The sequence below is a fragment of the Juglans microcarpa x Juglans regia genome, chromosome 5D, assembly GCF_004785595.1.
Source record: "Juglans microcarpa x Juglans regia isolate MS1-56 chromosome 5D, Jm3101_v1.0, whole genome shotgun sequence".
Taxonomy (NCBI): domain Eukaryota; kingdom Viridiplantae; phylum Streptophyta; class Magnoliopsida; order Fagales; family Juglandaceae; genus Juglans; species Juglans microcarpa x Juglans regia.
The window spans coordinates 3,692,471-3,719,635 of NC_054602.1; the positions used below are offsets into that span (position 1 = coordinate 3,692,471).

At 35.9% G+C, this 27,165-nt stretch overlaps 3 protein-coding genes and 3 long non-coding RNA genes across 7 annotated transcripts; 4 read left to right on the top strand and 2 right to left on the bottom strand.

The window, feature by feature from the left end:
- Positions 1-1,762: 1,762 nt before the first annotated feature.
- LOC121265105 (eukaryotic translation initiation factor 3 subunit E) lies at positions 1,763-5,651 on the top strand. Its single transcript, XM_041168591.1, has 8 exons — positions 1,763-2,078; positions 2,201-2,355; positions 2,898-3,125; positions 3,221-3,342; positions 3,840-4,059; positions 4,338-4,480; positions 5,176-5,313; positions 5,434-5,651. Exons 1-8 carry the CDS (start codon positions 1,871-1,873, stop codon positions 5,531-5,533), a joined length of 1,314 nt encoding a protein of 437 aa, XP_041024525.1. The 5' UTR covers positions 1,763-1,870; the 3' UTR covers positions 5,534-5,651.
- Positions 5,652-6,734: 1,083 nt separating this feature from the next.
- On the bottom strand, positions 6,735-17,429 carry LOC121265074. Of its 2 annotated transcripts, XR_005940605.1 has the most exons (12): positions 14,492-17,429; positions 14,071-14,310; positions 13,450-13,579; positions 12,061-12,213; positions 11,693-11,928; positions 11,511-11,580; positions 10,451-10,657; positions 8,708-8,943; positions 7,923-8,001; positions 7,690-7,830; positions 7,082-7,372; positions 6,735-6,996 (listed from the first exon to the last, which is right to left on the bottom strand). XR_005940605.1 is itself a non-coding variant. In XM_041168536.1 (11 exons), exons 1-11 carry the CDS (start codon positions 17,239-17,241, stop codon positions 7,211-7,213), a joined length of 4,404 nt encoding a protein of 1,467 aa, XP_041024470.1. In that variant the 5' UTR covers positions 17,242-17,429; the 3' UTR covers positions 6,735-7,210. The 2 variants fall into 2 exon arrangements, 1 of the variants encoding a protein (XP_041024470.1); XM_041168536.1 differs by having other exon boundaries at positions 6,735-7,372.
- A 1,660-nt stretch (positions 17,430-19,089) lies between these two features.
- Positions 19,090-21,596, top strand: LOC121265142. Its single transcript, XR_005940618.1, has 3 exons — positions 19,090-19,261; positions 20,069-20,265; positions 21,521-21,596. It is a non-coding gene; the product is annotated as an uncharacterized LOC121265142 (long non-coding RNA).
- A 23-nt stretch (positions 21,597-21,619) lies between these two features.
- LOC121265141 lies at positions 21,620-23,712 on the top strand. The gene is made up of 2 exons (XR_005940617.1): positions 21,620-21,709; positions 23,173-23,712. It is a non-coding gene; the product is annotated as an uncharacterized LOC121265141 (long non-coding RNA).
- A 144-nt stretch (positions 23,713-23,856) lies between these two features.
- Positions 23,857-26,526, bottom strand: LOC121265095 (cytokinin dehydrogenase 1). Its single transcript, XM_041168571.1, has 5 exons — positions 25,626-26,526; positions 25,181-25,308; positions 24,828-25,088; positions 24,473-24,735; positions 23,857-24,381 (listed from the first exon to the last, which is right to left on the bottom strand). Exons 1-5 carry the CDS (start codon positions 26,290-26,292, stop codon positions 24,060-24,062), a joined length of 1,641 nt encoding a protein of 546 aa, XP_041024505.1. The 5' UTR covers positions 26,293-26,526; the 3' UTR covers positions 23,857-24,059.
- On the top strand, positions 25,265-25,738 carry LOC121265144. The gene is made up of 3 exons (XR_005940620.1): positions 25,265-25,289; positions 25,373-25,484; positions 25,599-25,738. It is a non-coding gene; the product is annotated as an uncharacterized LOC121265144 (long non-coding RNA).
- Positions 26,527-27,165: the final 639 nt, after the last annotated feature.

Consider the following 27,165-nt stretch of genomic DNA (forward strand, 5'->3'; position numbering starts at 1 on the left):
ATATGATTTAATATGTTATATTTTAAAATTACGTCTATAATAAATTATATCTAATTTATCACATAAATTCATATGATTTATGATTGGAAGACTTCTTTAAATATTTGCAGATGGTGAATCACAGGTTTTCAACGTGGATGTTAATTTTTTTTTTTAAACGTTCACTGCATAGAATATAACATTTATTTATATATTAAAGAAGTGTTATATATTTTTATCACATAAAGTCATATTAAATTGATTTTTTTATGACTATAACACTTCTTTATATATTTGTGCCTGATGAATCATAGGTTTTCAATAGGGATATTAATTTTTTTTTTTTTTTTACGGTTCACAGTAAAGAACTTTCAATATTCCCACAAAAAATCTTGTAAATTGCTCGAATTATAATTTGAAAAGTCTTATGAGAATCACATACAGTGATTTTTGCAAAACTCTCACTTTCTTTCAAATAATTTCGACCTGTAAATCTGTTTGTGTCGCGGGTGTCTCTTTAGATTTATCGGAAAGCTATAGATATGTTTTTTTGATCTGGAAAAAAAGTAAAATAAAATTTAAAAGAAAACTTGATAGATAATGTGAATAAATAGAGAAAGTAGAAGAAGAGAGGAAAGGAGGAAGAGGATGTCTCCTCCCGGCGTATTTCACCTTCGATTTAATTGTTGGTTTCAAATATTTAATTGAGCGCATCCATTGGCTCAAGAGTCGAGCATTGTAAATATTCATGCACAAGAATTATTCGCGAGTAAACTAGAAAGCTCAAAACTAACGTTATTTCTTCTATAAACATTGCTAAAATCCTAAATCCATTTATCACATCAATCACGAATTTAATCCAAGAAGTGGCCCTTAAACCCAAAAATAAAAAATCAAAATAGAAACCTTAAAAAAATTAAATAAAAGAGAAAATGACCATCCGACCACTTCCTGAATCTTCCTCAAATATTTGTAAAAAGAACGTAATAGAGTTTGTATGATACCGTTGGGACTTGATTGAATGGCACAAATATTTTTTCTGAGAATTTATATTCGTAGTCACAAGAGGAATAAGTTTTGTATATTATTTTTTTAAATAAATAAACTCACGAGTAAACAAGATATTCACACTATAATATTAATACTGTAAGAGCATTAATATTGGTCTATGTATATACATATGTAAAATCATATTTGTATAATATAATCTTAAAATCTTCTATATTAGTTTATGTATATCTAAATATTTAGTTACGTATGAACATTGTTTATCTAAATTTGGATAACTACTATTCATCCTACAAATCATATTTTAATCATTATTTCTCTCTCCTCCCACTCTCTCACATTCTTTTCATTTTCTTCCTCATTCAACAACACAACAAATCTTCATTTGTACATTCATTTTATTATTATAATATATTATATATATTTTTCATTTTATTATATTTTTAATATAATATATAAAAAAAATTATATTTTTTATTATTACGTTTGTATTATTAATGTCAAATGTATGTAGTGGATGCTAATTACAAAATATATATAAAAAAATTAATTTTAGCAAAAAATTAATAATAATAAAATAATAATATTTAATATTATTATGTCTCAAAATATAAATAATTCAATGTAAAAATTTTACTTAAATGACAAATTAAATACGTAAAAAAAGTGATTTTACATAATACTAATGCTCTAATAATACTCGGTATGTTTTTCATTGAACATCGGAGAGGAATGAATGATATTTAAGAAGGCCAGTGGGGGTAGTTTTGACATTTAGTCCAAAACATCTAAAACCTAAGAGGTAGAAATTGCTAAGAACCTTATTGTGGCCGACTAGGGCTAAGCTTAGCAGAGGGCGGAGAGAGGGAGCGAGTTCGCGGCAATGGCGACCTACGACCTGACCCCGCGGATAGCGCCGAACCTGGACCGGCACCTGGTCTTCCCACTCCTGGAGTTCCTGCAGGAGCGTCGTCTCTACGAGGACGAGCAGATCCTGAAATCGAAGATTGAGCTCCTCAACAAGACTAACATGGTTGACTACGCCATGGACATCCACAAGAGCCTCTACCATACCGAAGACGTTCCACAAGGTCTAAACCCTTTTATTTCCGTACTTACAGTACGTAGATATATATATATATATATATATTTATATACGTGCGTCTGAGTTCTTGGGGGTTTTGATGTGTGTATATGTGATTGTAATTTGTAGATATGGTGGACAGAAGGGTGGAGGTAGTGGCAAGACTCAAGTCGCTGGAGGAGGCCGCGGCGCCGCTTGTGGCGTTTTTGCAGAATCCGAATGCGGTGCAGGAGCTTAGGGCTGACAAACTGTACAATCTCCAAATGCTTAATGAGCGATATCAGGTTTTGTTAGCTTATGATTTGTTAAGGATATCCATTTGGTGTCAGTGTTTCTTGTGTTGTCGTCATTGTTGTTGTTGTTTTTTTGTCCAATCTGAATTTGATCATGGGTTTCTAGAATTAATCAACCGATTGGCGTTCGTAGTACTTTGGATTTGACGGAGTATTTACTATTACGCGGTCTTGGTAGTAGTTTGGCTTTGATGGAAAATTTTGAAATCTAGTATTATGCGCAAAGTGCAACCGTTGGTGGCTGCAAATTCTTTTGACTTGACTCTTATTTAGTAGTACTTGTACATCATCCATTGGACTTGAAAGAATATGAGCTTTGTTAGCACAAAGTTTCCTCTTTGTGCAATTTGTAACCCGAGCTATGGTTTTCAATCTAAGTATTGCTTGTATTTGTGAGCAGTCCTCCATTTTATCATTTCAGTAGGATAATCTTGTCAATCTTTTAGATGCGTTGTTATTGAAGTTTTGCTCCTTCAATTGAAAACTCCTCTTCATTAGTTTAGATTTATGAAATGAGGATTCTTCTCTTCCAGATTGGAACGGATCAAATAGAGGCATTATATCAGTATGCCAAATTTCAGTTTGAATGTGGAAACTACTCTGGTGCTGCTGACTATCTGTATCAGTATAGAGCCTTGTGCACAAATAGCGAGAGGAGTCTGAGTGCATTGTGGGGAAAGCTTGCGGCTGAGATTTTGATGCAAAATTGGGACATTTCTCTCGAAGAGCTCAATCGTTTGAAAGAAATAATTGACTCAAAGGTTTTTCTTTTCCATACACCACTTGTTCATAGCATGCACTTGGTTTTTGTTATATTTCAGTGTAAGGCAAGTTTAACAATGGTGTTTTGTTGCAGAGTTTTGCGTCACCAATGAATCAGGTGCAAAGTAGAATATGGTTAATGCATTGGAGTCTCTTCATCTTTTTCAACCATGACAATGGACGGACACAGATCATTGACTTGTTTAACCAGGATAAGTATGCCTTCTGGACTAGTCCATTTCCATCTATTTACTTTAATTTTGAAAATTCACTTGCTCCATTGTACCTGAGTGTGATTTTGTTAACACCACTTGCTTGATCCCCTACACTTTGAACTTGAAGATTGCTGACATCCTTATTGTTAGTAAAGCTTTAATAACTTATGTAAAAAATTAATGAATTAATAAGTCAATCATAACTTGAATTGTTTGTAAATGCTATTATTTTGCTCAATCCTTACAATGTTTTTCTATTCCGTTATTGGTAAAGCAAAACTATTAGTTATTCATTATACTCTTAATTTTCTCTCGTGTTTCTTTTGGTTTCATTGCCATGGAAATTGTTTATTGCCATGCTTAAGAACCAATGCTTTTGGTTTGAGGCTCAAACGCTATTTTGCTCTTTGCACGGTTGTCAAGTTTTTGTATGTACTTTTTCAAAATTTAGCTTTTGTCATCCAGCCCAATCTTAAAGCATGTAAATGTTCGTGTCAGGTATCTTAATGCGATTCAAACAAGTGCTCCCCATCTGTTACGTTACTTGGCCACTGCATTCATTGTCAACAAAAGGAGGAGACCTCAATTCAAAGACTTTATAAAGGTTATTCAGCAAGAGCAGCATTCTTACAAAGATCCCATTACGGAGTTTTTAGCATGTGTGTATGTCAATTATGACTTTGATGGGGCACAGAAGAAGATGAGGGAGTGTGAAGAAGTAAGCTTGCTATACTTTTTTTCTGACTTCTTTTTAAGGAAATATAGTTCCTATACCTTTAGCGTTTGGGTTTCAACCCAATACACTTCTCAAGCAAGGGTTGAGTTCTCTATTCTGTCATATGACACTTTCGCTTTTGAGTTGATTTTTCATAAAAAGGTGCATGCATATCTGGTAAAATGTTTGTGAACAAGTTTGAAAGAACGACATTACTCTGGTAATAATACCAAGAATAGCATCATGCTTTCCTATTATGCTAACGTATTACGAAAATGTAGGTAATATTGAATGATCCCTTCCTTGGAAAACGGGTTGAAGAAGGAAACTTTTCTACTGTACCACTGAGAGATGAGTTCCTTGAAAATGCCCGTCTATTTATCTTTGAGACCTACTGCCGAATACATCAGCGCATTGACATGGGGTATGCATCTTCTTTTCGAATGTTCTTATTTTGTGGCATTGTATGGGAAGTGTAATTTTTAACGTATTAACAAAATTAGTTATTTTTTGGGGTAATGGGTTTAAAATTTGAAATGCATTCCATACTAAATTCATTGCATATTCTTTCGATTTTGTTTTTTTTTCTCTTTTTTGTTAGTGTCTTGCTATTTTTTGTTCTCCCCCTTCCTTCCAAAAAGAGGTGAAATTAATTTCAATACTAATTTTACTAGTCTCGAAAGGAAAGCGGTAAAATTATTTAAAACTAGCTTCTTTCCCACTTCCTTCCCAAAAGAGGGCTGGAAACTAGTTTATAGTGTTAATTTTTGTTGGATAAAGAAAATTATTGTGTTATAAAATGCAAGTACCAATGAAAAAGACGATGATGATGGTGAGGGTATAAAATTATCTTCTAAAAGATCGTCGAGTTTAGGTCAAAGAGGTTTTCAGCTTCTCAAGTATATGTGGAGAAATGAATTAAGTTTCATGGAGAACATGAGCAATGAATTGTTTAACTGAAAAACATCAATTCTATATTTGAAAGTGTTTACAGTCGGCCTACTTTATAAAGATGTCTGAAATTCTCACTTTTCAAGCATTTTTTTGGGATTACCAAATATGCCATGAAGAGTGTATCAGTCAGATTGACTTGGAATTTGAGATGTGCTTTTGTGGCAGAGTACTTGCGGAGAAATTGAATTTGAATTATGAGGAGGCTGAGAGATGGATTGTGAATCTTATCCGGAGCTCAAAGCTTGATGCTAAGATTGACTCTCAATCAGGAACTGTGGTTATGGAACCCAATTATCCCAACGTGTAAGTGAGAGATATTTTAAATAGCTCCCTACGTCAATTCACACATTTTATCCACTCAATTGTGCTCCCCCATCATTCTTTTTCCCAACCTGCCTCCTAAATTTAATCTCTCTTTTGCAGGTATGAGCAGCTAATAGACCACACCAAGGCACTCTCAGGACGTACTTACAAGTTGGTTAGTCAACTTCTGGAACAAGCACAGTCACAACCTGCACGTTAAATCTGGTACATCACCTTTTCAAATTATTCAGAATTTTGTTTCTTTTGGGCTTGTGAGCGAAAGATTCAAGTTTGTGTAATTTTAGTAAGCAATCTAATTCCCAGTTATTTTATGATAACCGTATTGCTTGTTAAAATTATATTTTTGTTCGAAAGGCTTTTCTAACTACCTAAGATCTGAAGAGGGTCTCTCTCTCTCTCTCTCTCTCTCTCTCAACAGTTATGCCTATGGATCGTTTGACTATTTTCTCCCTGCACAAAATCTGTGCACCGTTTTACACTCGCTTTGCCACCCTACCTTTGGTCAAGGGTGTTACCAGGGCAAAGTGTGCAAAAAGCATCTTTGGAATCTGAATTTACAAGAGAGCACTCGTAGAGATGCTTCAGTTTGTTAACAATGTGTTCAGAGCCTGTCTGATTAGAATCCGATTTAGAAAACCACGATTAGTCTAATTTCTATTCTCGAGGAAAATAATTGAAAAAAAATAATAATAAATGGCATTTACCTTCCTCGAAATTTTTAAGAAATTACATTAGAAATTAGAACATCAAAGAGTAGTTCAAAGCTTCATTTGTTTTTACAATTCCTCTCATCTCATTTTATCTAATCATTATAAGTTTTTTAGATTTTCACACAAAATAAAATAAACAATTCAATCTTTTTAAATTTTAAAATAAAAATAATATTAAAAAAATACTTTTTAATAATATTTTATTTAATTTTTAATTTTATTCTCAACTTAGGCTTAAATCCTATTTGTCAAATAATAGCCCCTAATTTTGTAGCTAGAAGTTGACTGCTTTTGAGCAATATGTTTTTAGCTCGGGTTGTGTCGCTGCAATGAAAGCACTTGTGTATGTTGCCTCCCGAGCTTCCCTTCCCCAACAATTCAAGAAAACTTTAAAGTGAGATTTGCGATTATATTTTTAGAACATGTCAAAATTACAATTGAAATTACTTTAGTTATCATTTCTTATATTTAATCCAGAATGTTACAATTTCAGAAAATTCTCACCAATTTGAAATGGTAAATTCATTCCTATGAAAATTGGATACGCAAAACTTGGCACCTAAAGTTGTCACAATTATAAGAAATGAATCCAATGTGATTGTGCTACTTTGTTTAAAATGTTAAATATTTTATTCGAATCATTCCGTTAACTATCTTTTACTCCCAATGCGGTTGATAAAATTATTACAAGACAGAGAAACACGCAGCTTCTTCTATAAATAGGCATCTAAAACATTTGTAAAACAAAAATTACAATTTAATATGAAATCCGTCAAAATTGAGGTATACCAAATTACTCCAACCTTCTTTGCTTGGGATGCAGTGCCAAGCATTTTATCTTTTCAAGGTGGAGAATTTTGCATATGAATGAATGTTTTCCTGTGTGTCAGGACCAAAATCCCCCTCATCCCTCTCGACTCCCTTGGATTATATGCAATCCTTGAGCCCAAAACTGCAATACCCCACACAACACTATCATTCTTAAACCAAAGGGCACAGTCATTTCCAACATAATGCATTATCCGGCTGTCAATTACCTGATTATATCAGTTCGGTACCCAGTGATTTCTATACATCCTTCGTAGAACTAGTGCCTCCTCCTATACGCGCTATGCCCTTTGTTCCATAGCCCATTCACTTTTAAATTATGAGATTCCGGTGCATTCTCACCATTGGGAATGCGAATTTCCATATGTTTTCCAATTCTCCCAACGGTTTCCTCTATTGGTTCTTTCAAATTGAGAGCTGTGAACATCTGAAGTTCTTCTATAGCTGCGGCTTTCCTTTGGGGCTTTCCTCGCACCCTCTTCAATATCATAGTCTGACCGCTGCTCACAAAATGGTTAATTATAACGTAGATGAAGTGATGCAAAGACAAAAAATAAGGGGTGATAGTTCTCTAGTTCCCATTTCATTACCCATAGACACCCCCACCCCCAAGGTAAGAAATAGATTTTCCCTATTACTGTAAGCAGTTAGATGTGCGTGCACACCCCAACACACACACATGCATGCACATGCACACGTGCACATGTAAAGAAAGACAAGAAGGTTGGAATTCCTGTAGTGCTGAATATAACGAATGCTGGAAATGCAATCAAGCACAAAAACTTCTCAAGATTCAGTTATCATGTGGGCAGCAAACCTTAGTGGTGTCTGAAAGCACTGCATACGCCTCTCCAATCATTTTAAATAGCCTATCAGCATCCTTGTGAATCTCTAGGGATATCTCCTTCCAAAGTCGCCCTTCATCTCCGCTTTCACTTCTTGCCAGGAACTGGCCAGCCTAAAAGCCACCAAAAATATTATACAAAATATTTAATGAGACCTCGCAAATCACCTAATAATTGAACAAATGTAAGGGCAAAAGCTTTAAACCTTATCTGGGTGATGTCTAAGAGCTGCCTTACGGTATGCCTTCTTGATATCAGCTGCTGTGTCAGATGGTTTAATTCCCCTGGCATTTGCAATTTTTTAGTAGTAAAACAAAAAACTTAAAATAAGCAGCATGGAGAAGCCGCAGAAAAATAGCTTCATCGGATTCAACCATCTCTCAAACACTATTAAAAACATCTAGCAATCACAGTAACAGCCACTTCTGCGATAGAAATTAACATAATAACCCAAAGGAAATTGGGTGAAATGTTGGGTAAAATGAGAGATTCTTATCACATGACCAACACTCATCAGCATCAAAGTGCACTCCCATGTGCACCCCGCCCCACCCCCCCAACCCAAAAAAAAAAACCAAAAGAAAAACTTCTTTTGATGGTGAGGATTCCCGGAAACCATGCAAACACAATATTTCTTTAATCTGGATAAAACCCGGACTTGCATATCGTGTCCCCATCTCGTGGATTAGGCAAATCATCGGCCTTCCACCAACGGGGCGTGGCCCCTAGAAATTGTTTGCATCCAAGGGTTCAATTCTTAGACCTGGAAGGAGCATACCACCAAGACCAAGGCTCATACTACTTGAGCCAACCCCTAGGGTTAAAAACTTTTCTTAATCTTCCTTCTAACAAGAAACAACTACATTTTCATACAACATTGTTTATATTTTCTGCTTTAGTGGATAATAACTATAGGCTTCAACACAAAATGGATTAAGCAGAACTTAAAAAACAAAGTTTCAAAGGCTCTAATCAAAGTGGAAAACTTACAAAATCAGGTATAAATCCAAAGGAATTCCCTTTTTAGCCTCTTCTTCCATCAAAGGCAGATGCCGTTGAGCTTCCCTTAATTCTTTCAAACTGCTGGTGGATCTACCTGGCGTGCTTGATTGTTTGGTTTTCTCATCAGACTGATTTTCATGAATTGATATGAGTCTTCGGAGGTCACTAGCTGCTTGTTTATAATCTCTAATCATCTCATGTAGGGTGGCTCTTCTAGAAAAAGCCTGCATAACAGCAGGAGCTCAGGCACAAAATACTGACAAAAAGAAAAACTAACCAGGTGCAAAACTATTGTGCAATATCATTATTAATTTATTAATTAACTTTTATAGGAAAGTGAAAGTGTTAATAATGGAATGATCATTACAAGCAAGGAAGACACGTTATCATCACGTAGAAAAGAATGTTACTGGCATTCTTCATTGAACAAGTCAACAGGTGGCACAGGCAAAACAGGTGTGCCATCTAACAGGAAAAGAAGAACAAGTGCTATCCTGAACAAATTCAAAATGATAACTTCCTTTTTATTTATTAAATTTTTTTGTTTCTTCTGAAGAAAAACATAGTAATCACTAGAGGAAAAATCTAGTGAAACAGAAGAAGAAATACAAAGAGTAAGAATTTTCTTGAAATCAGTGTATGCCTAATGTTTGAGACTACTATCCAGAAATGCTTTCTTATTTGGCCCATGTATGAATAGAGAAGTAATAGAAAATCAAAATGAGTGATAGTGAATAATTTATGGGGAATCAATCTCTTCGGAAAAAAAAAAAAAAAAAAAAAAAAAAAAAAAACAAAGAGTGCCAGTGGACCAAATCTGGTTAAAATGTGCTTCGGAGATCATAAGCAATCTCCGAAAAAGTGCTTTGGAATCAATCTCTGACAATGTGCTTCGGAGATCATAAGCAATGAAACAGAATGGAAAATTAAAATGAAAAGGGCAATGGAAAGGAATGGAAATTAAAATGAACAGGTAATACAAAAGAATTATTAAGTTCCTCATTCTGTTATTTAAATGTTCGTAAGGAAAGGAAAAGAAAATTAGTTCATCTTGTTTGGAAGTGTTTTTGATGGAATGGAAAAGAATCTGATTACAGATACATTACTATTATATGCTCTTCAAAAAGTTAGCAATTTCGTTTTGCATGAAATCTGAAGGACAGGAAGGTAATTTCAAAGAAAGCTTGAATTGTTCTAGCATATTAAGACAATCACCTTCTAAAATAAAAACTGAAAGACCATTTTTTTTATTGGTAATCAAACCGAGCCACCCATTGGACCACTTCTAAATAAAGTAAAAGGTTCTTGCCAAACCTTTAAGAAATTACCTTATACCTCTATCATTCAGAGCATTGTAACATCTACCGCATCAATCTAATTGCTGATCACAATTGGAAAAATTAACTTTTTCCTAAAACGAACAATTAATTAAAATGAAAAAATTGTTGAAATTTATAAAGGTTTCAAAATGAATAATCAATGTTTAAGGATCCTGTCAAAATTTGATGGATTAGTCCCTGCAACTCATATTTTTTATCGGTAACCCAGAAAGAAAAAAGAAAGCAAGCAGAAAGCTTCTTTATCACAAGTTGGCTCTCTCTCTAATGGCCAACAAAATAATAAAAAAAAGAAGCAATATGATCTATTTTCACATCATAAAAGTCAGTATTCAAAACAAAAATAAGTCATACATTTGCTAGAATGTCATGACAGATGAATGCAAAAGCATACCTTTGCGTAATTTCCATCAAGGGCTATGGCAAGACTGCAATCTGCAATAGCATCAGCAGTTTGGCCCAAAGCTTGGTATGCTGCGGCACGATTGCAGAGACAGATTGCTGCAAAAGGACGTGATTCGACATTGCTAGATAAAGCAATGGTATAGTACTCTATTGCATCAATATATTTCCTGGATTGAAATGCTTCATTCCCTGCTTTCTGTTTATTTCAAGAATTGTAACATGGGTGAATAAGTTCAATAGGTAATGAGAATTCAATAAAAAGAAATTCATTAATATGCTGAGCAAATCAAGAGTCAAATCAAACAAAAAAAGTCAAATGTTGACCCTTTTAATCCCACATATCTACACGATACAGAAAAGTATGAGCTGCTTAACACAAAATTGACTGAACAAAAGAACCTTAATGATATCAAGAGAGTTAAATCTTTAAATAAGGGCATTATTGTTTTTAGAGAAATAAATACATCACAATATTAGGCTATCTTGGCCCACATCACCTTAATAAAAAATTATAATAACCGATGATGGGGTTCGCAAAATTGAAACGGAAAAAGATATTGATTTATAACTGGAATGACAAGATTAACTAGAAAAGATATTGATTTATGATAGTGACCACATAATTAATTCGACTACCCAAAAGAGGTGATATTATTACTGATTATGAAATTAAATATAAATCTTTTTCCTTGTTGCAGCACAATACAAAATCAGACCAAATCTGAAGGGTGGAATTTGCTGGAAAGCAGAAAATTCGTAGCAGCAATTTTTTTGAACAGCAATGGGTAGTTACTTTATGGGGATTTAAGATGAAACATTATTTAAAAAATAAATGATCAGAGTTTTGGAGGATGAAATATGACATAGAAAAGAAAAGAAGAGTAAACACATGAAAAACTTTTTGCATCACAACCAAGGATAAGAGGCATCCAAGAGAGTAAATATGACATATGATGTGTTTGTATGCATAAATGATGAGGCCTGTGACCAAGTAACTTGGGACACGAAGAAAACACGCCAAACAAAAACTTAAAGCCAACTAGGCATACCTTGCAGCGCAAAAGTTCACGTATGATGACAGCTAATGAAATTGACGACTCCAAACTCTTAATTCCGGACCTACAGTGTTGAAATTAGCATCAGAAACCTCAAAGTCAGTAAAATAAAGAAATATACCGAACAAACTGGCAAGGGGAAAAATGATCTTGGCTTCATAAATATTCTGTAATACTTGTTTATAGTAGATCTCCCTTGTTCCAGCTTCTGAAGTAATTCAAGAGCTGCCTCAAGTCTTCCCATATGAAAGTAGCACTTGGATATCAAGCACCACCTCCAAAGTCTAACAGTTGAGTAACTTTCACGTCCAGAACCTTCCACATTTGCTACAGTGCTCAGCGAGGCAAAATTCTTTTCAGCAAAAGAGAGACTCTGCTCACAGAGCTGAATTGCCTCTTCATACTTCCGCAACTGCAAAATGCCACCAAATAACATAGTTGATGCTGAGACCATAGACTTATAAAAAAATAAAAAACCATACAAAAGTGATCAACTTAATTACAATAATGCATTAACGGAAAAGTAAATAGAGTTGTCACAGACCATATAAAGAGCCTCCGCTTTCATTTCAAGTAATTTTTCCGAGTATAAACTAATTGACAGGGAATCATCAATTATTTCTAAAGCACTAAGAGCAGCATCAGAGGTTCTCTGTTCCAAAAGTTCGGTAGAACGATTCGTACACTTGGCCACTTTCTGCCAGTAACACAAGCCACACAATTAGTCAGTGCATCAATGAACCATTATGCACAGAAATTAAAAGGAAAAAAAACCTTGCAGAATAACATATCAGTAAATAATTTAAAAAAAAAAAAACTCATTCTGCCAAAGGATTAGTAGTTTCACAGAGGAAGTAGTATTCTCCAAATCGGGGTGATTCTAAGGGGCTCAAATTATAACCTCAACAAGTCCTTTGAGGTATAAGCCCAAGTGTGGTTTGCACTTTTTTTTAACGTTATAAATAGCGTTTTTAGCATTGTAAATAGTATCAGAGCTAATCTCAATCAGACATGGGGAACTTGAACCATACCACCTACAACAGAATGGTCGGATGAGGATGCCAAGGATTTTTGTTATAACAATTTATTACCATGTACCAAAGGTGCAACCCAAGCACATCAGAAGCATGAAATTGTAACACCTATCAAGAAGAAGAAATAGATACAAGAAAATCATGCGGAGTCTGCCCATTAAAGTCATTAGAGACAGGAGGACGCTACATATTTAAATGACGGAGATTGCAATACCCTTGATTGAGGATATGATCATGGTGAATGGGATCCCGCATTACATGAGAGATTGTAATATGCCAGATATTTAAGTTTGTTGTAGATCCCGCATTACATAGTGAACGGACTTTTAATGTCACATGCAAACAATGGAAATTCCTGCTTCTAGCCTATACAAAATTTCCTGTGATAATCAGGCAGGAATTCTGAAGATGAGCAATATTTTACTCAATAGCGAAACAGAGTAATTCATTTTTATGTAAGTACAACAGAGTAATTCATGGCACTCTCAAGTGGTGAAGGCCTTGGTCTTGGTGGTATGCTCCCTCCAGATCTAAGGTTCAAATGCTCTTGGGTGCAAATAATTTCAAGGGGCCATCGGACTGGGGAAACTTCCCTTCAATTACCCAAGGTGCACTTGCGGGAAACTCCTTGCCGAGGGTCTGTGCATCCCCGGGATTAGTTGGGACTTTGTTGTCGGACACCCAATGCCAACAAAAAAAAAAATCATGGCAGACAAACTATTTGCCAAAAAGAAGCAAAACGAAAAATACATCTTGTTAAAACATTGGTAAAGGTTGATATGCAGAAATTTATAATGAGATGCGTGTGAAAACTATATAGGTTTGATTTTCAGCCCAATAAAGAACCGTAAACATTTAATCTCATGCGATATTAAAATAATAGAAAAGAAATGCAGTACCTGAGCCTTTTGAACACCATCAGCAGCCTCTATAATGACTTTCCGATCCAAGCAAACACCACCCCCTGATTCCAAGCACTTGTTAAAACACTGCAGAGCATCTTCCACTTCCCCAAGGACAAGGTGGCAACTGCGGAGAAAGAAAAAACATATGTAGCGGATACGTAAAATGTCTTCTTATTAAGCAAATAAGGCAGCAAGGCTGCACATAAATTGAGCTCTTACTTCTGTCCTTCTAAAGTTAACAGATTCCACTATTTCTCATCTGTAGCTGGTTTGACTCGTGATGGCAAGAGAATCATAATTTGTTTCGACATGGGTCAAACAAGATCCAAATTTTCATTAATTCAAACCAAACTTGTTAATAATAACCACCTAAAGCTTTAGCATAAATTTGTTAATTAAAATTTGTTTCAACATGGTTCAAACAAGATCCAAATTTTCACTAATTCAAACCAAATTGAGCATTGTTACCAACTGCACATTTGGTATGGCACACCATTCAACTCAAATAAGTTCTTTTGGTTATACATAATATTGTGAATATTTTTGCAAGAATAATGAGCTAGTTAAAATCTTACTGTACATATAATTCGAAATCATAAAAAACAAAAGTCTTACTTTGCAGCTCTCATTTGAGCTTTAAGAAAGTTGGGATCTAGTGCGATAGCCATCACACAGTCCCCTACAGCTTCCCGTATTCTTCCCAGAAGCATCCGTGTAGCCGCACGGTTGCTATAACACAGCAAGAGAGACCCAAGGCAGCATCCCGATCTTTCACTAGAAGGGACAGAAACTATCCCCTGGGTGTATAAATCCTCAGCTTTAGACAGCTGCCGATCTCTATAAGCTTGGTTTCCCCTAAACAAAACAATACTCGCCACATGAACAACAATAAATATTCTACAGGAAAAACAAAAACAAAATAAATGTAGACCAAAGCAGCATAACTAATTATCAATAAAACCCAAGCAGAAATAGAATTAAAAGACTGTTTATTATGATGCAGAGGTTGGTTGGTTATTATGATGAAAAAAAGCACCTGAGTCGCAGCTTATCGCAAGTTTTTTGAATGGAAACAGAGAAAGATGTATCCCCTTGCGAATGTTCATGCACTTCAGATTTATCCACTGCATCCAAATGTGAAGTGGTAATGGGTGACAATGGAGCAGAAGATGATCGAGTGTTGACATTTGTCCTTGGAGTGCTAACAGATGAATCACGACGAACCTTCCCCTTACTTTTCTTTCTTTGTTGATGCCTTGTTGCTGATAAACCACCTTGTGCAGAGGATGATGCAGAAAATGTAAAAAATTTCTCCATCTTTTCCAAACTTGAAGAAGAATGGAATTGTGCTCTACAATTATTGTCTTGCCTCTCTGTGTTTGAGCTCAAAGCAGTTCTATCCCCTGTTGACATAACACCAGCACCACTTCCATTTTGATAATAAAACTTCACCTCATTCTGCTCTCTAGATTTCTTCTCACTTGTATTATTAACATCTAATCCTTCTGAAGCACCCAAATCTTCATCTTTCGTGTCATTCAGAGCTCTTGAATGCAGGGTAGAGGGTGCCAAATCAGTATCTAGGTAGGAGAACTCCTGTGAAGTAACATTAGCTTCTCTTAAAAATGGATCAGCCGCTGTAGTTTCTTGATAGGGAGAAAAATCCATGGGGGAGTAACATCCAGGTGAGTCTGGATTTTCAGAACTGATTTCCTGTTGCACATGATCTTGTCCTGGCTTTTGCTTATTTAGGGAACATAACTTTGATTTTCCCCTCATTTTGTTTGATCTTTTGTCCTTAACAAACCTTTTCTTTACTGAGGCCTTTTTATTTATTTCAGGATATAAATTTCCTTTAAAGCAAGAGGGATCCCATTTTGGCTCGCTGAAGGTTGTAAAGGGCACCCCCAATCCCTCTGGAATGCTTGTAAAACGATTCCCATCCTTATTTTCACGTCCACCGACAAAATTTATTTCAGAAGCACTACCATTTGGTTGGGAGTCAAGGCCATTCGAAGAGAATGAAGATGATGCAACGGATGCATTCTGTTGTGTATCATCATTGGCTTGACCTTGAGGAAATTGGCCAGCCTTCAAATTCTTATTGAATCCTGATGAACTTTTGTCAAAAGAACCAGAAGCCTTCTCGATTCTTTTGAACATGAAAGCAGCCCTAGAATTGGCATGCAAGTTCTTATTCAAATCTCCGCTCTTGTGAGTACCATCACCCTTCTCGGAATCATCGATATTCAATTTCTTCAATTCATCCGGAAGTTTAAATAAGGGATTTGTCCCAGAAGCACTTTCCACACTACGAGTATCTCCAAATTCAGATCTCCCCTTAACTTTGACATCAAAACCTAAATCATTGGCCTGAGTCTTGATGCTTTCACAATTATCAGATTGTTTATCGTTCAACTTGATCTCACTATTCTGAGTCTTACTGCCGCTTCCAAATACAAAGACTCCCTGATCAATATTGTCCTTCAAGCTCTTATCTACGTCGGTATCAAAGCTAACAGTAGTAACTTTCATTTTATGGGACTCTACTCCACTCTCCACTTTCACCTTCTCCCAATCCTCAGTACCCAAGTTCCCTAGCATTTCACCAGATTCTCTCATTTCCAAGTTCTTTGACACTGAACTAAACCAACTACTGCCAAATACGAAACCCAAATCATCATGCTTCCCAAACTCAACTTCCTTCCGACTTCTCAAAATGCCAGCATTTTCAGAGTCCAATAAACTCGAGTTTTTACTCTGACCAGCACATCTATTAGACATTGTTTCAGTCTGCATATTCACTTTATCCTCGTCATGATCTGGCTTCTCTGAATTCTCACCAGACTCTCCCTTTTCTGAATGCCAAATTGATGGCAGATCACTCTGACTAGTACCAAACACCACATGATCATGCTTCCCACACTTGGTTTCAGTGTCTAATTTCGCTTTTCCAATACCTTCAGAGCCTGATTTATTTGCACATTCCCGGTTCCTTTCTGCATTTGATTTCAAAGCCAAATTACTCTGATCAACATCAAGCATGGAACGAACATCATGAAACTTCCCATGGTCCGATTTAGGCTCTGTTTCCACAATTCCCTCACCACCAACCACTGATTTTCTAGCATTTTCACCAGACAGTCTCTTTTCCTCGTAGGACTCCCGTTCAAAACCACTCTGCTTAGCACCAAACACAAAACCCGCATGGTCCATCTCCCCAAGCTGTGTTACATTCGAATCTTTCACCTTCCCCTCGTCCTCGCTACCCAAATCTCCAACACTTTCACTCATCCCACTCACATTATACCCCAGGTTTGCATCGAAAACACTTCGATTAGCACCAAACACAAAGCCCGCACCCTCAGAGTTCACATGCCTAATATCACCATTCGAAAAACTAAAACCCTTAGAAGCACTAGAACCGGTACTCACCCAACTGGAACTCTCCAGAACTCCATTCGACGTGCTAGCCCCATCGCCCACTCGACCCACAACAACCCGAAACGGATTGAAATTCGAACCAACCTCGTTCGACGCCGCCGTCGACCGCTCCTGCTGACTCCCCAGCTGCTTCCTCACTTTCACGCGCCTCGGCCGCGCTCGCGAGCCAGCCCGCGCCACATTTGAAGCAAAAGGTACGCCGCGATCGCACTCGGTTACAGTATTCTCCGTGAAATCGCTCGAAGAAGTTGCACTGAAATTGAGCGTATAATTGGGATTGGGATTTTGGGGAACCGATGAGGCGGCGATTGGAGACCGGGCATCCACGGCCGCCGGCGACATTTTCCGCCGACGATCGATCAATGAAACTAGGGTTACGGACTCTTGCAATATTTTCTCTGTATGTCAATCAATTATTTGAGTCCTTTGCTTAGTCTGGAAGCAACGGAACGGAGAATGTGAACGTTGGGACTTGGAGGCAGAATCGAAGGGTGAGGGTTTTATGTCATTTTGTACCTTTCATCGTTTTACTCGCGAAATTCAAATTGTGACGAGAGTAAATTCAAATTAAAACAGATTGAGTTAAAATATTTTATAGTATTTTAAGAAATGAGAAGAAAAAAAGTTAAATTAAAATATTTTTATAATATAATTTTTATTTTAAAATTTAAAAAAATTGAATTATTTTTTATGTTTTATTTTAAAATTTTGTAAAGTTGTAATGAATAGAAAAATAAATTAAAAATTAAAAATTAAAAAATATTTGTACTTAAATGATAATTAGATAATAACATACGATAAGTTTTAAAATGAGATAAGCTACTTTGTATTCCTAAACAATGTCTTAAAATTTTGTCAATCTTTTCCTTCCGTGCATAAAAGCATTTTTTAGAAGAAACTTAAAACATATAGTATTATGTTTAATGTTTTTTTATAATTTAAATTTTATCTTGTTAATGACATTAACTTGCAAAATTTCTATAATTTAATCGGAAGATTTTTATAACTTATAAGTTTCATGTGTCAGCACAGTTACACGTGACATTTATTATAATTATAAAAAATAAAAAAATCAATATTTTCATTATCGCAAGATTAAGTACAATAATATATATGTAATGTTATATACAATCTTATAGTATATAAATTTTGCACAATCGTTTTAAAATGGTAAAATTTATTATTAAAAAATTAATTTTTTAATATAAATTATAGATTTAATCACTAGTAATGTTTGAACTTGCACACCTTACTATAAGTGTGTTAAAATAAAAAAACAAATAGAACACTCGTGCAATATATATATTGAGAAAGAAACTATGGGCTTATTTGAATATAAAAATCGTTTCATCTCATCTCATGTTGTTATTACAATTTTTTTAAATTCTCACACAAAATATCATAAACAATTCAATTTTTTTAAATTTCAAAACAGTAATAATATTAAAAAATAACATTCTAATAATATTTATTCAACTCATCTAAAATCATCCCACCTCATATCATTTTATCTCTTCTCACTATCCAAACGAGCTTTATATGGTAAACAATATACTTGGACTTGCACACCTTACCTTTTATTATAGAGTAATATTATTCATCATCTGTTTATTATTATTTTCTCACTATCTCCTGATGTAGTATAAATGATAGGAGACTATTTATTATATTTCACTTGTGGGTTATCATTTAATACCATATGAAAAATGTTAAGATAATGATGATAAAAAAATGATAAATGAATGTTTCTTTATTATATCATGTCATTAATTATTAGTTATTTTGTAATCAATTTAATGATATGCATAATGTATTGGAATGGAAGTACCCGCTTCGAGACTCTCTATTGCAGTGATATGCATGATGCAATAAAGGATTCAGTTATGATTCCTATCCATTATATGCATTAGATTTTTATTCCATATTTTTTTTGTTAAATGGAGAGGGGAAAAGAAAAAGAAAAACCATAAAATTGATGATAGACAACACGAGAATTTCTATGGGGGCCAGGCCCGAATTTCGAAGAAGTACTCCAAATCAGATCCCACCAATGATTGCCCACCAGCGTTGTGCAGAGGAATTCCACTTCCAACAACCATGTCGAACAGGTGTGACACAACGGCTTCGGACACGTCGAACTCCGAGCCCCCCCAACACACAGCAACATTGCCCAATGTAAATCAAAAAGAGAAACAACTTTCGAAACAATGAAAGGTGGCAAAAGAAAGACACAGAGCCAGAGCAGGAACTGTAACGCCACCATCGACTAACTTCTCTCTTATCTGAAGGTAGAACATACTATCATCCTTTTCACTAAGCATCAGTGTTTGGTTCAGAGAAAACGAAGGAAAATGCGAAAAAAGTAAGTGAAAAGGAGAAACACAACTTGGAGTTTCGAGTCTCGTGTTCTTTTTCTTTCGTTGCTTCATTTAGTTTGAATTTTGAAGTGTAATGTGGTAACTCGACTCCGTGGTAATATTAGGCCCAGTTGTAATGTTAATCATGTTATGTATTAGCGTCAAGGTTTTCTGTTTCTGTTGCTTTTCCCTTGGTTTATTAGCAGCCAAACAGAGCAGGAAATGCGTATTGCTTTCATTTGGACAATTCAGAATTATATAGACGTGGGTTTATTCCTTTATCTGTGATTTTTCTTGAGGACTCTTCGTGCTTGAGATTTTAGATTCTAGTTTCTTAATTAGACAATCTATGTTGCTTTTGTCGTGTGCACGTGTGCGTCTTTATGTGCTATATTAGTGACAGATTTAAGTAATATTAGTTGAGAGAGAGGAGGGTATTAAACAGTGATTATACTTTTTTATTATGGCAGTCCGATAATATATCAGAAGGAAGTCGGAATAAGCGTATTGACCCAGAAAGGAAAGGGAAAAGGGACAAGCCCTGGGCTCTGAAACTTACATTTTTCAATGGCAGTTGGGGATTTAAGGCACTGGAGCCTGATTTGAAAAATTCATGTTGCCTATTAGATCAGTAGGTCTCCGTTTGAGAGCTCATTCTATGTTCATCTACCATCAAGCTTGTGTTTGTGCTACATTCCTCTGATTCATAAATGGCAGATAGTTAGTGGCAGGGTCGTTTCTTTTGTCTAAAACTTCTTCATTTACAAACTACTCTAAAATTGATATTAAAACTAACTGTTCTAAAATTGTAGAACTTGCTTTTAAAAGCGACTAGGACTCATGTCGGAGGAGTTTTGAGCATGAGCTACCACTCATGCAGCGGCAAGGACCCGCTACTCTCGATGATGATCCATAATGGTTCCAGCATCATCTTTGCTCCACATTTTCACAAGTCCTAATCTTCTAATTGAAGCCCCTTCTTATGATCTTTCTATTGCCTATATTGAAGGTAATAATTGGTGTGCTCTGCATCTTCATCTCGACCATTGATAATCATTTTCTTTATGTCCGTTTTGTTTTTTTCAAATTTCTTCATCCTTCCATCTCTATTTCAAAACTCAAAGATGGCATCATTTTCTGATAAATGACATGAAGGGATACTGACCTCTAAGAAACAACAATATTTGAGTTTAGATAACATCCTTATTTACCACATTTCGTAGTTGAACAGCAGATTGGTTACCAGCTTCCAGCTGACTGTACTTTGAACATTCAGATATTATCGAATTAGAGCTTTTTATCTATGGTTTGTCCAACTACTAGACCTTTTACACTTGTGACCTCAAAGGTTCAAACAACCAAAATTGACACATTTTACCATTCAACTACCAAAGCTTGACAAGTGGTGCCATTGTCCAATTTTGACTGTTAGGATGCACGAAAAATAGGTAGTGTAGCCCAACTTGATAGTTGGATCTTAATGGAGGGTGTACATTGCAACTTGTTGGCAGTTTAAGGGTGCAATGTGTCAATTTTGATAGTTTTGGGTGCAAATTATAAAACACCTGGTAGTTGGAGGTCGCAAGGTGTATTTTCTCCCAAAGTTTTCCCCCTTAAGAGCAGTCCATGGATTTCGATAGCCTCTAGAAGAAATGGTTTGACAATTTTGGATGTTACAGTCCTAAGACTGAAAAGGATGCCTTTTAATCATGATGTCTTTATGTAGTAGAACATACGAATTTGTTGTCTGGATAATTGTATATAATAAACCAAGGAGTTGAGTTCATATTCATAACTAAGGAAGACTACTGATAAATTGAAGCGAGTGATTTGTTGGGTAAAAATATAGCATTGTTTCTTATGAATGAGCTCTAAAGTTTTAAAACTGGATAATGAAACAGTTTTAATTTGAGGATCTCCCCAGTTCATTAAACACACACATGCACACCCAAAATAGTGTGTAACTGTTTATATGTGGCTAATCTGTCAAACTGAACTAGGTGAACTATTTTAATACATCCAAGTATTAGATGTTAAGACCACCATAATGTTCAGATTTAGTCTGCGCAGTCTTCTTAACTAACATCGCAAGCATTAATTTATCATCAGCTTGTCTCTATGATATTTGGTCAAGTCCTATAATGATATGAATGCCCTTTTTGGGATTTTTTATAAATGTCTAGGCGTCCACCCATAAAGATTTATCTTGTGCTATGGAATACTGTAAAGCGATAATCCTATTGCTAATCTTAGTCCAATTCCAGTAGGTGAGCTATTTGTAGTTATTGTGAAATGATTCAAGCACAGTTTCTTCTTGTCGAGGCTATGCTCATATAATTGGATATAATTCCACTTTACAACATATTGTCTCCATGAAAGATCAAGATGTGCAGAAACAGAACAGCAGAGTGGTTCCTGTAAGATTCTTCTACTTTCGGTGGCCATACCTCAAGGTTAGTAGCTGCATAAATATTTTTGGAATTCACCTAAAAGCTTTAGTCTATATTTATGAATCTTAGAATCATTTTAGGTAAGTTTTCATGGAATTTGTCTTACATATTGAGAAGCATTGTTTGTGGATTGAAATAAATATAAAATTCGAAAAGAGGGGATTGTATATGTTAATAGACTTATATGCCTAGGTAACTTATTTTGCATCAAGCACTTGATTATGTCTTTCAAGCATTTGATTATGTATGCCCTTCAAGGGGCAGTTATGTGTCGTGAATCTTCTACTTAGTTTTTGTAGGCACTTGAGCTAAAAGTTCTTTGCCACTTAAATTCTAAATTATAGTTATTGCTCTTCATAATTTTGGTTTTAGTCAGTCTGAAGCCACATGTTGGAGGTATGCGAAAGATGGCTAACAAAACCTTTATGTGGTGACACATGTACCAATAGCATGCTAAGTTGTCACTAAAAGAGAGACATTGACTCAGTAAGGGGTCTCAATGTTGTGAAGAAAGACAAAAACATTGAATGATGAGTGAAGTGGATCTCCTATTCATTTAATTAAAAGGATAGACAAAAGATCGATATCTATTTTGTGATGATGTTGGAGTATCACTCCTATAATTGAAGTCAACTCATTAATGACAGCTTCCATATTTAGCGAACATGAGACAAAATGTGAAATCACAATGAAGTTACTTCTTTTTTACCCCCTCTTTCAGGTAAATCTAATTGGACATTGATTGCAAAAAATTATATTTTATATTTTCCAAAATAACCATGGTTAAACTTTATTTTTTGAAGTAACTTTATGTAAAAAGAAGCTTGTAAAAGTTTAAGACGAGCTGTTATGACCAACTATGTGGAAATCAATTATGTTGAACATCTTTATGCAATTCAAAACTCCTCTTGAGTAGTTAGAAGAAAAATATGAGAAGACTCAGTTTTTTTAATTCGAGTTTGTAAGAAATTATTGTGGGGATGCACTCTAAAAGGGTGGTGAACATGAGAAACATTGACTAGAAGAAAGGTCACAAAATTTTTGTAATTTGATCACAGCAGTGGAAGACAAATACGAAAGAGAGAAGAACCAAAACTTTGGGAGGGTTTATAGTTGGCTTCTTATTTTATTTGTTAGTTGGATAAGTAAAATTAGAACTTATTTTACACTCTTCAATTTCTTGGGATCTATAAGCATCTATTTTTCCCAATCGCTCTTCTTTACCATAAACTTTTTCCATTAGATGTTTAAGTGCACGTTTTGTTTAGAAACCAGCCACTATTACTTATAGAGGAGTCGGAGTTAAAGTGTGTCCCTATCCTATGTTTTGTTTCAATATCTGTCTAGTAGGAATAAAGCATGGGTAGATGTTTCCCATTTTGTTTCTTTGTGAACAGGGTTGCTTTCATTCACATGCTTGTGTTTTTTTTTTCTTGGCATGAAAGTTTGTGCTTTGAATGCACCAGATAAGAATGAAAACTTAGTGCGGATCAAAGTATCAAAACTCAGTTGGTGTGAGAAGGATGGAAAATGTGTTCTAAATCCGGTTTTAAGTCCTCTTGGAAAATACGTTCTTAATCTGGTTCCAAGTCCTCTTGGAAATTCTGTAGAAGTTCATTGGAAAGTTGAAGAAAATGTTCTGAAACATGCATCTCCAGAAGGAATTATGAAGGCTTCTGGAGAAGTTGACATGGAGGCCCTTATTACAACTGATGACGCTATATGGAGAGGCTTTGGAGCTTGGGATGATAATTAACTTTCTTCCCATTACAATTGATTCTACTCACTTTGAAGCCACCATCCACGATGCACGCATATCTCCCCATGTAATCTACAAGCGGTGTTTCATAACAATGCGGACTGGCTGGACAGAATCTATAGAAGTGGATTAGTTGAGTTTTTGCTCGCATGCGCAAGTTGTTGCACTTGACGTTTCTCATAATTGCAAGACTTTAAGTACGATCACAACACGTTAGTTCATGATATGAGTTTATTTTGAAGAGGAATTTCGTCTTTTTGTTAGCACACTGTTACTTTCATCGTAGAGATGTCATCTGATCTTATATGTGGAATCACACGGACATTACTGTACATATCTCTCTGTTTAATACACTTAAAAAAGGTTTTTTTTAGTGAGGTTGATGCCTTACATCTAACTCATAGTGCGATCTTCTCTTTGCACTTTTGAATTTTTTACCAGAGTTCCCAACAAAGTTTCAACTGGCCCACAGCCTTCTTGTTTGTACTTCATTTGTTATTGAGAGCCAAAGATGTATAGGACAACTGTCGTAGTTTACTATTTTTTTGGCCATATACATTCCGTGTGGCCATCTGTGAGGCCAGCATCAATGTATCATGAAGTGCGTACTGCCTTCTGGAAGATTCTTTGTCCAGGAGCAAGAATTGCCAAAGGGTCATAGGTTGATTTCCTCTGTACAAATACTTCCCAGAGAGAGCCAAAGTGAGTTTGCCACTCTTCATGTGTGTTGTAGTGGGGCAGGTATTGCTTCATTCCAAGTTGGGCTGTGGCGCAGAAGTCTAGAATCCTTTTGTTTTGTGTTAAAATATGTTCTAAGCCATCTGTTCCTGTAGAAGATGGCATTGCAGAGGATAAAAATGCCACTAGGTAGAAAATGTCTTCATCTGGGGTAACTAATGACGTTTTGTTGTTCCACCTAAAACACAGAAATAAGGGAAATTGAGGTTGAGATTATGAAATATTCTGAGATATTCTCTATAAAATAATTTGAACCATTGAATAAGTACTTGGACTGGTTGACTGGGTAGATAATGATAGGACCATTGCTTGTGTCTGTAAGAATGTTGCTAAAGACCTCCTCAGCGAAAACAGAAATTCTGCTCTTGGGGACGAGAAGATTCAGCCATGGGTGAGGAACTTCCCACAAACCTTTTGCTCGTAGTTTTCTCTCAGACACATGAACTCTATCCAGAAATTCCACATAAGAAACTTCTGACAGGAATAGTGTGGACGGAATATAATTCAACTGCGACAGTAAGTTCTTAATATCCTGCTTTTGAAATAGAGGTTAACAGAAATTTTAGGTTGTACCTTTACATATATATTGAAAGTACAATGTGATGGTTTCTAAGCCAGTTTCACCTGATTCATAGTTTTAGTCTCATCTGGGTTGAAGTATTTGACCATTTCAAGACAGTAGAGAGTTTTTCCATCTGAAGTGAATTCATTGGCTTGAAGCGGGTCCTTTGGACTGAAAGAAGATCTCCAGTTATTAAGAATGCCGGTTCTGTTTATATTTACGAATCCTTCAACGTAGTCGAATGAATTCTCAGATGATATCAAGTGCTCTTGATCTTTGGAAAATGTGGAGAATTCTGAGTAGAGCACTTTAATCCATTTCACCTGTCCAAAGTAAATGGTTTTACTATAAAGGGAGGCAATTTTATATAGCCTTGGAGATTAATGTGCTGTACAGAAAATAAATGTATTCTCACCATCTTTGGTGCTGGTCCAAGAGAAATCCTAGCTCGGGTGATGATGCCAAACTGTCCAAGCCCACCAAGAACAGCATAGAAGAGGTCAGCATTATGTTTCTCAGAACAGGTAACCACTTCTCCCTTTCCTGCGCTCAAAATCTTGGCATATATTAGTTGTGACTTACATGGTTTTGGCACTGAAACTAGCAGTTATATTTGCGTACTGCATCTTATCTTGAAGGGCAAATCTATTAAAGACTCACGATCAGAGCACCTCATTATTGTGGATGGAGGGTATCATTGTTATTTCAGCCGAATCAAGGTACTGAACTTACTTTACTAGAGTACCCTTTTATTTTCGTGAAATGACAGTGCTATGTCCCTTATTAGTGATCTGTGGTTGAGCCTAATTGTACTGTAAACATGCTGTTGGGAGGGACTAAATGGATTGATGGAACATTACCTGTGACAACTTCAAGCTGGTAGACGTTGTTGATCTGGGGTCCATGCTGGAATGCCTGCCCGCTAATTCCAGCATTTGACAGGGTACCCCCAACAGTGAGATGAAGGTAATCTGTCCAAGATTTAGGAGCCAGCCCATGTTTGAGAGTTTCATGCAGAATATTTATCCACAACTCACCACCTGAAACATCTACGTAAGGCATATCTCCAGTATGAACTTGCATTTTAAGTCCCTGAAGTGATTCCATGTTGATAACTATGCCTTGATGGGCTTGAGCTTGACCCTGGATGGAGTGAGCATGGCCTCTAGCAGCAACTGTGAGCTCTGAAGCAGAACCCATTTTGAAAATATGCCTTATCGTGGTGGAAATATCAGAAACTGATTTTGGGTGTAGGACTGCTGATGGGAGGAAATGATATAGGTTGCCAAAGTCCTTGGCTGCATGGTGATTATTCTCAAAACTGAAGTACCCATCTAGAGTAAGTTTTTCCAATGATGAAAGACTAATATTGGTCGAATTGAAACGTGGTGGAACCGTTAGAGTGGCAAAAGAGTTGTTAGAACAAAGATTTGTTCTATCAGGTATACAGCTTAAGAATAAAACCATGAGAATCTTGAGGTGTATAATGTTATTCTGCTTGAGAAAGCTCAAAGATGCCGACCCCATCTTTTTTCTTAGGATATGTTGAGAGAGGGAGAGAAAGGGTGAGAGGGAGAGGGGGACGAGGAGCTTCTCTTTGTTGTATTTTGTGAGGCAAAGCAAAAGGAGAGGTGTGGAAGAGCCCAAGGAAATGAAAGGCAGAGAAAAGAATTTAAAGGGAGGTTTTGGGCGGCATAGTCAAAGTGTCAAACACATACACAGTGATGACTCCGTATATAGACCCGTCTTTCATTTTGTATTTCTGTGCACTGGTGTGCGTATAGGATTTGCTTTTTGGCTCACCTTTTTTGTGTTCCAAAGTTAGGGAGATGAAAAAAGTCACAGGAAAGTGAAGATTTGGGTACAGTTCCCACAGTAATAAACACATTTTCTACCTCTTTACTTGGCCATTTATGGACTTTTGTATTGCTGTTTCAAGCGATGATAGTACGCCAAGATGCCCCCCAAGACATCGACCTGCTTAGTTACAGTCACCGCCATCTGATTTTCCTTTTTAATGAATATATGGCACGAGTGCTCTGTTGTCAGAGCTTTGCCACATTGGGATTTAATTCTCCGATCATAGAGTGATCGGCGGGCCGGCCCCTACCAAGTCTCACGCTGTCACAGCAGAGTGTTTGAGGTGCATCGGATTGTTGGGTCCCACTGAAGTGGGGATTGATTCTTGGGAAAGGATATAACATATATTTTTTTGAATGGAAAATGCTGGTTTGTGGCTCTTTAGAACACTAGTATTGGACTCATTAAATTTATTTTGAAATTTTGATAAAAAGTACATATTTTTCATATATCTAAAACTTCCTTATCCATAACTTTATATTGGATTAGTTATTGAATTCATCAAAATATTAATATAATATTATTTTTTATATAACAATA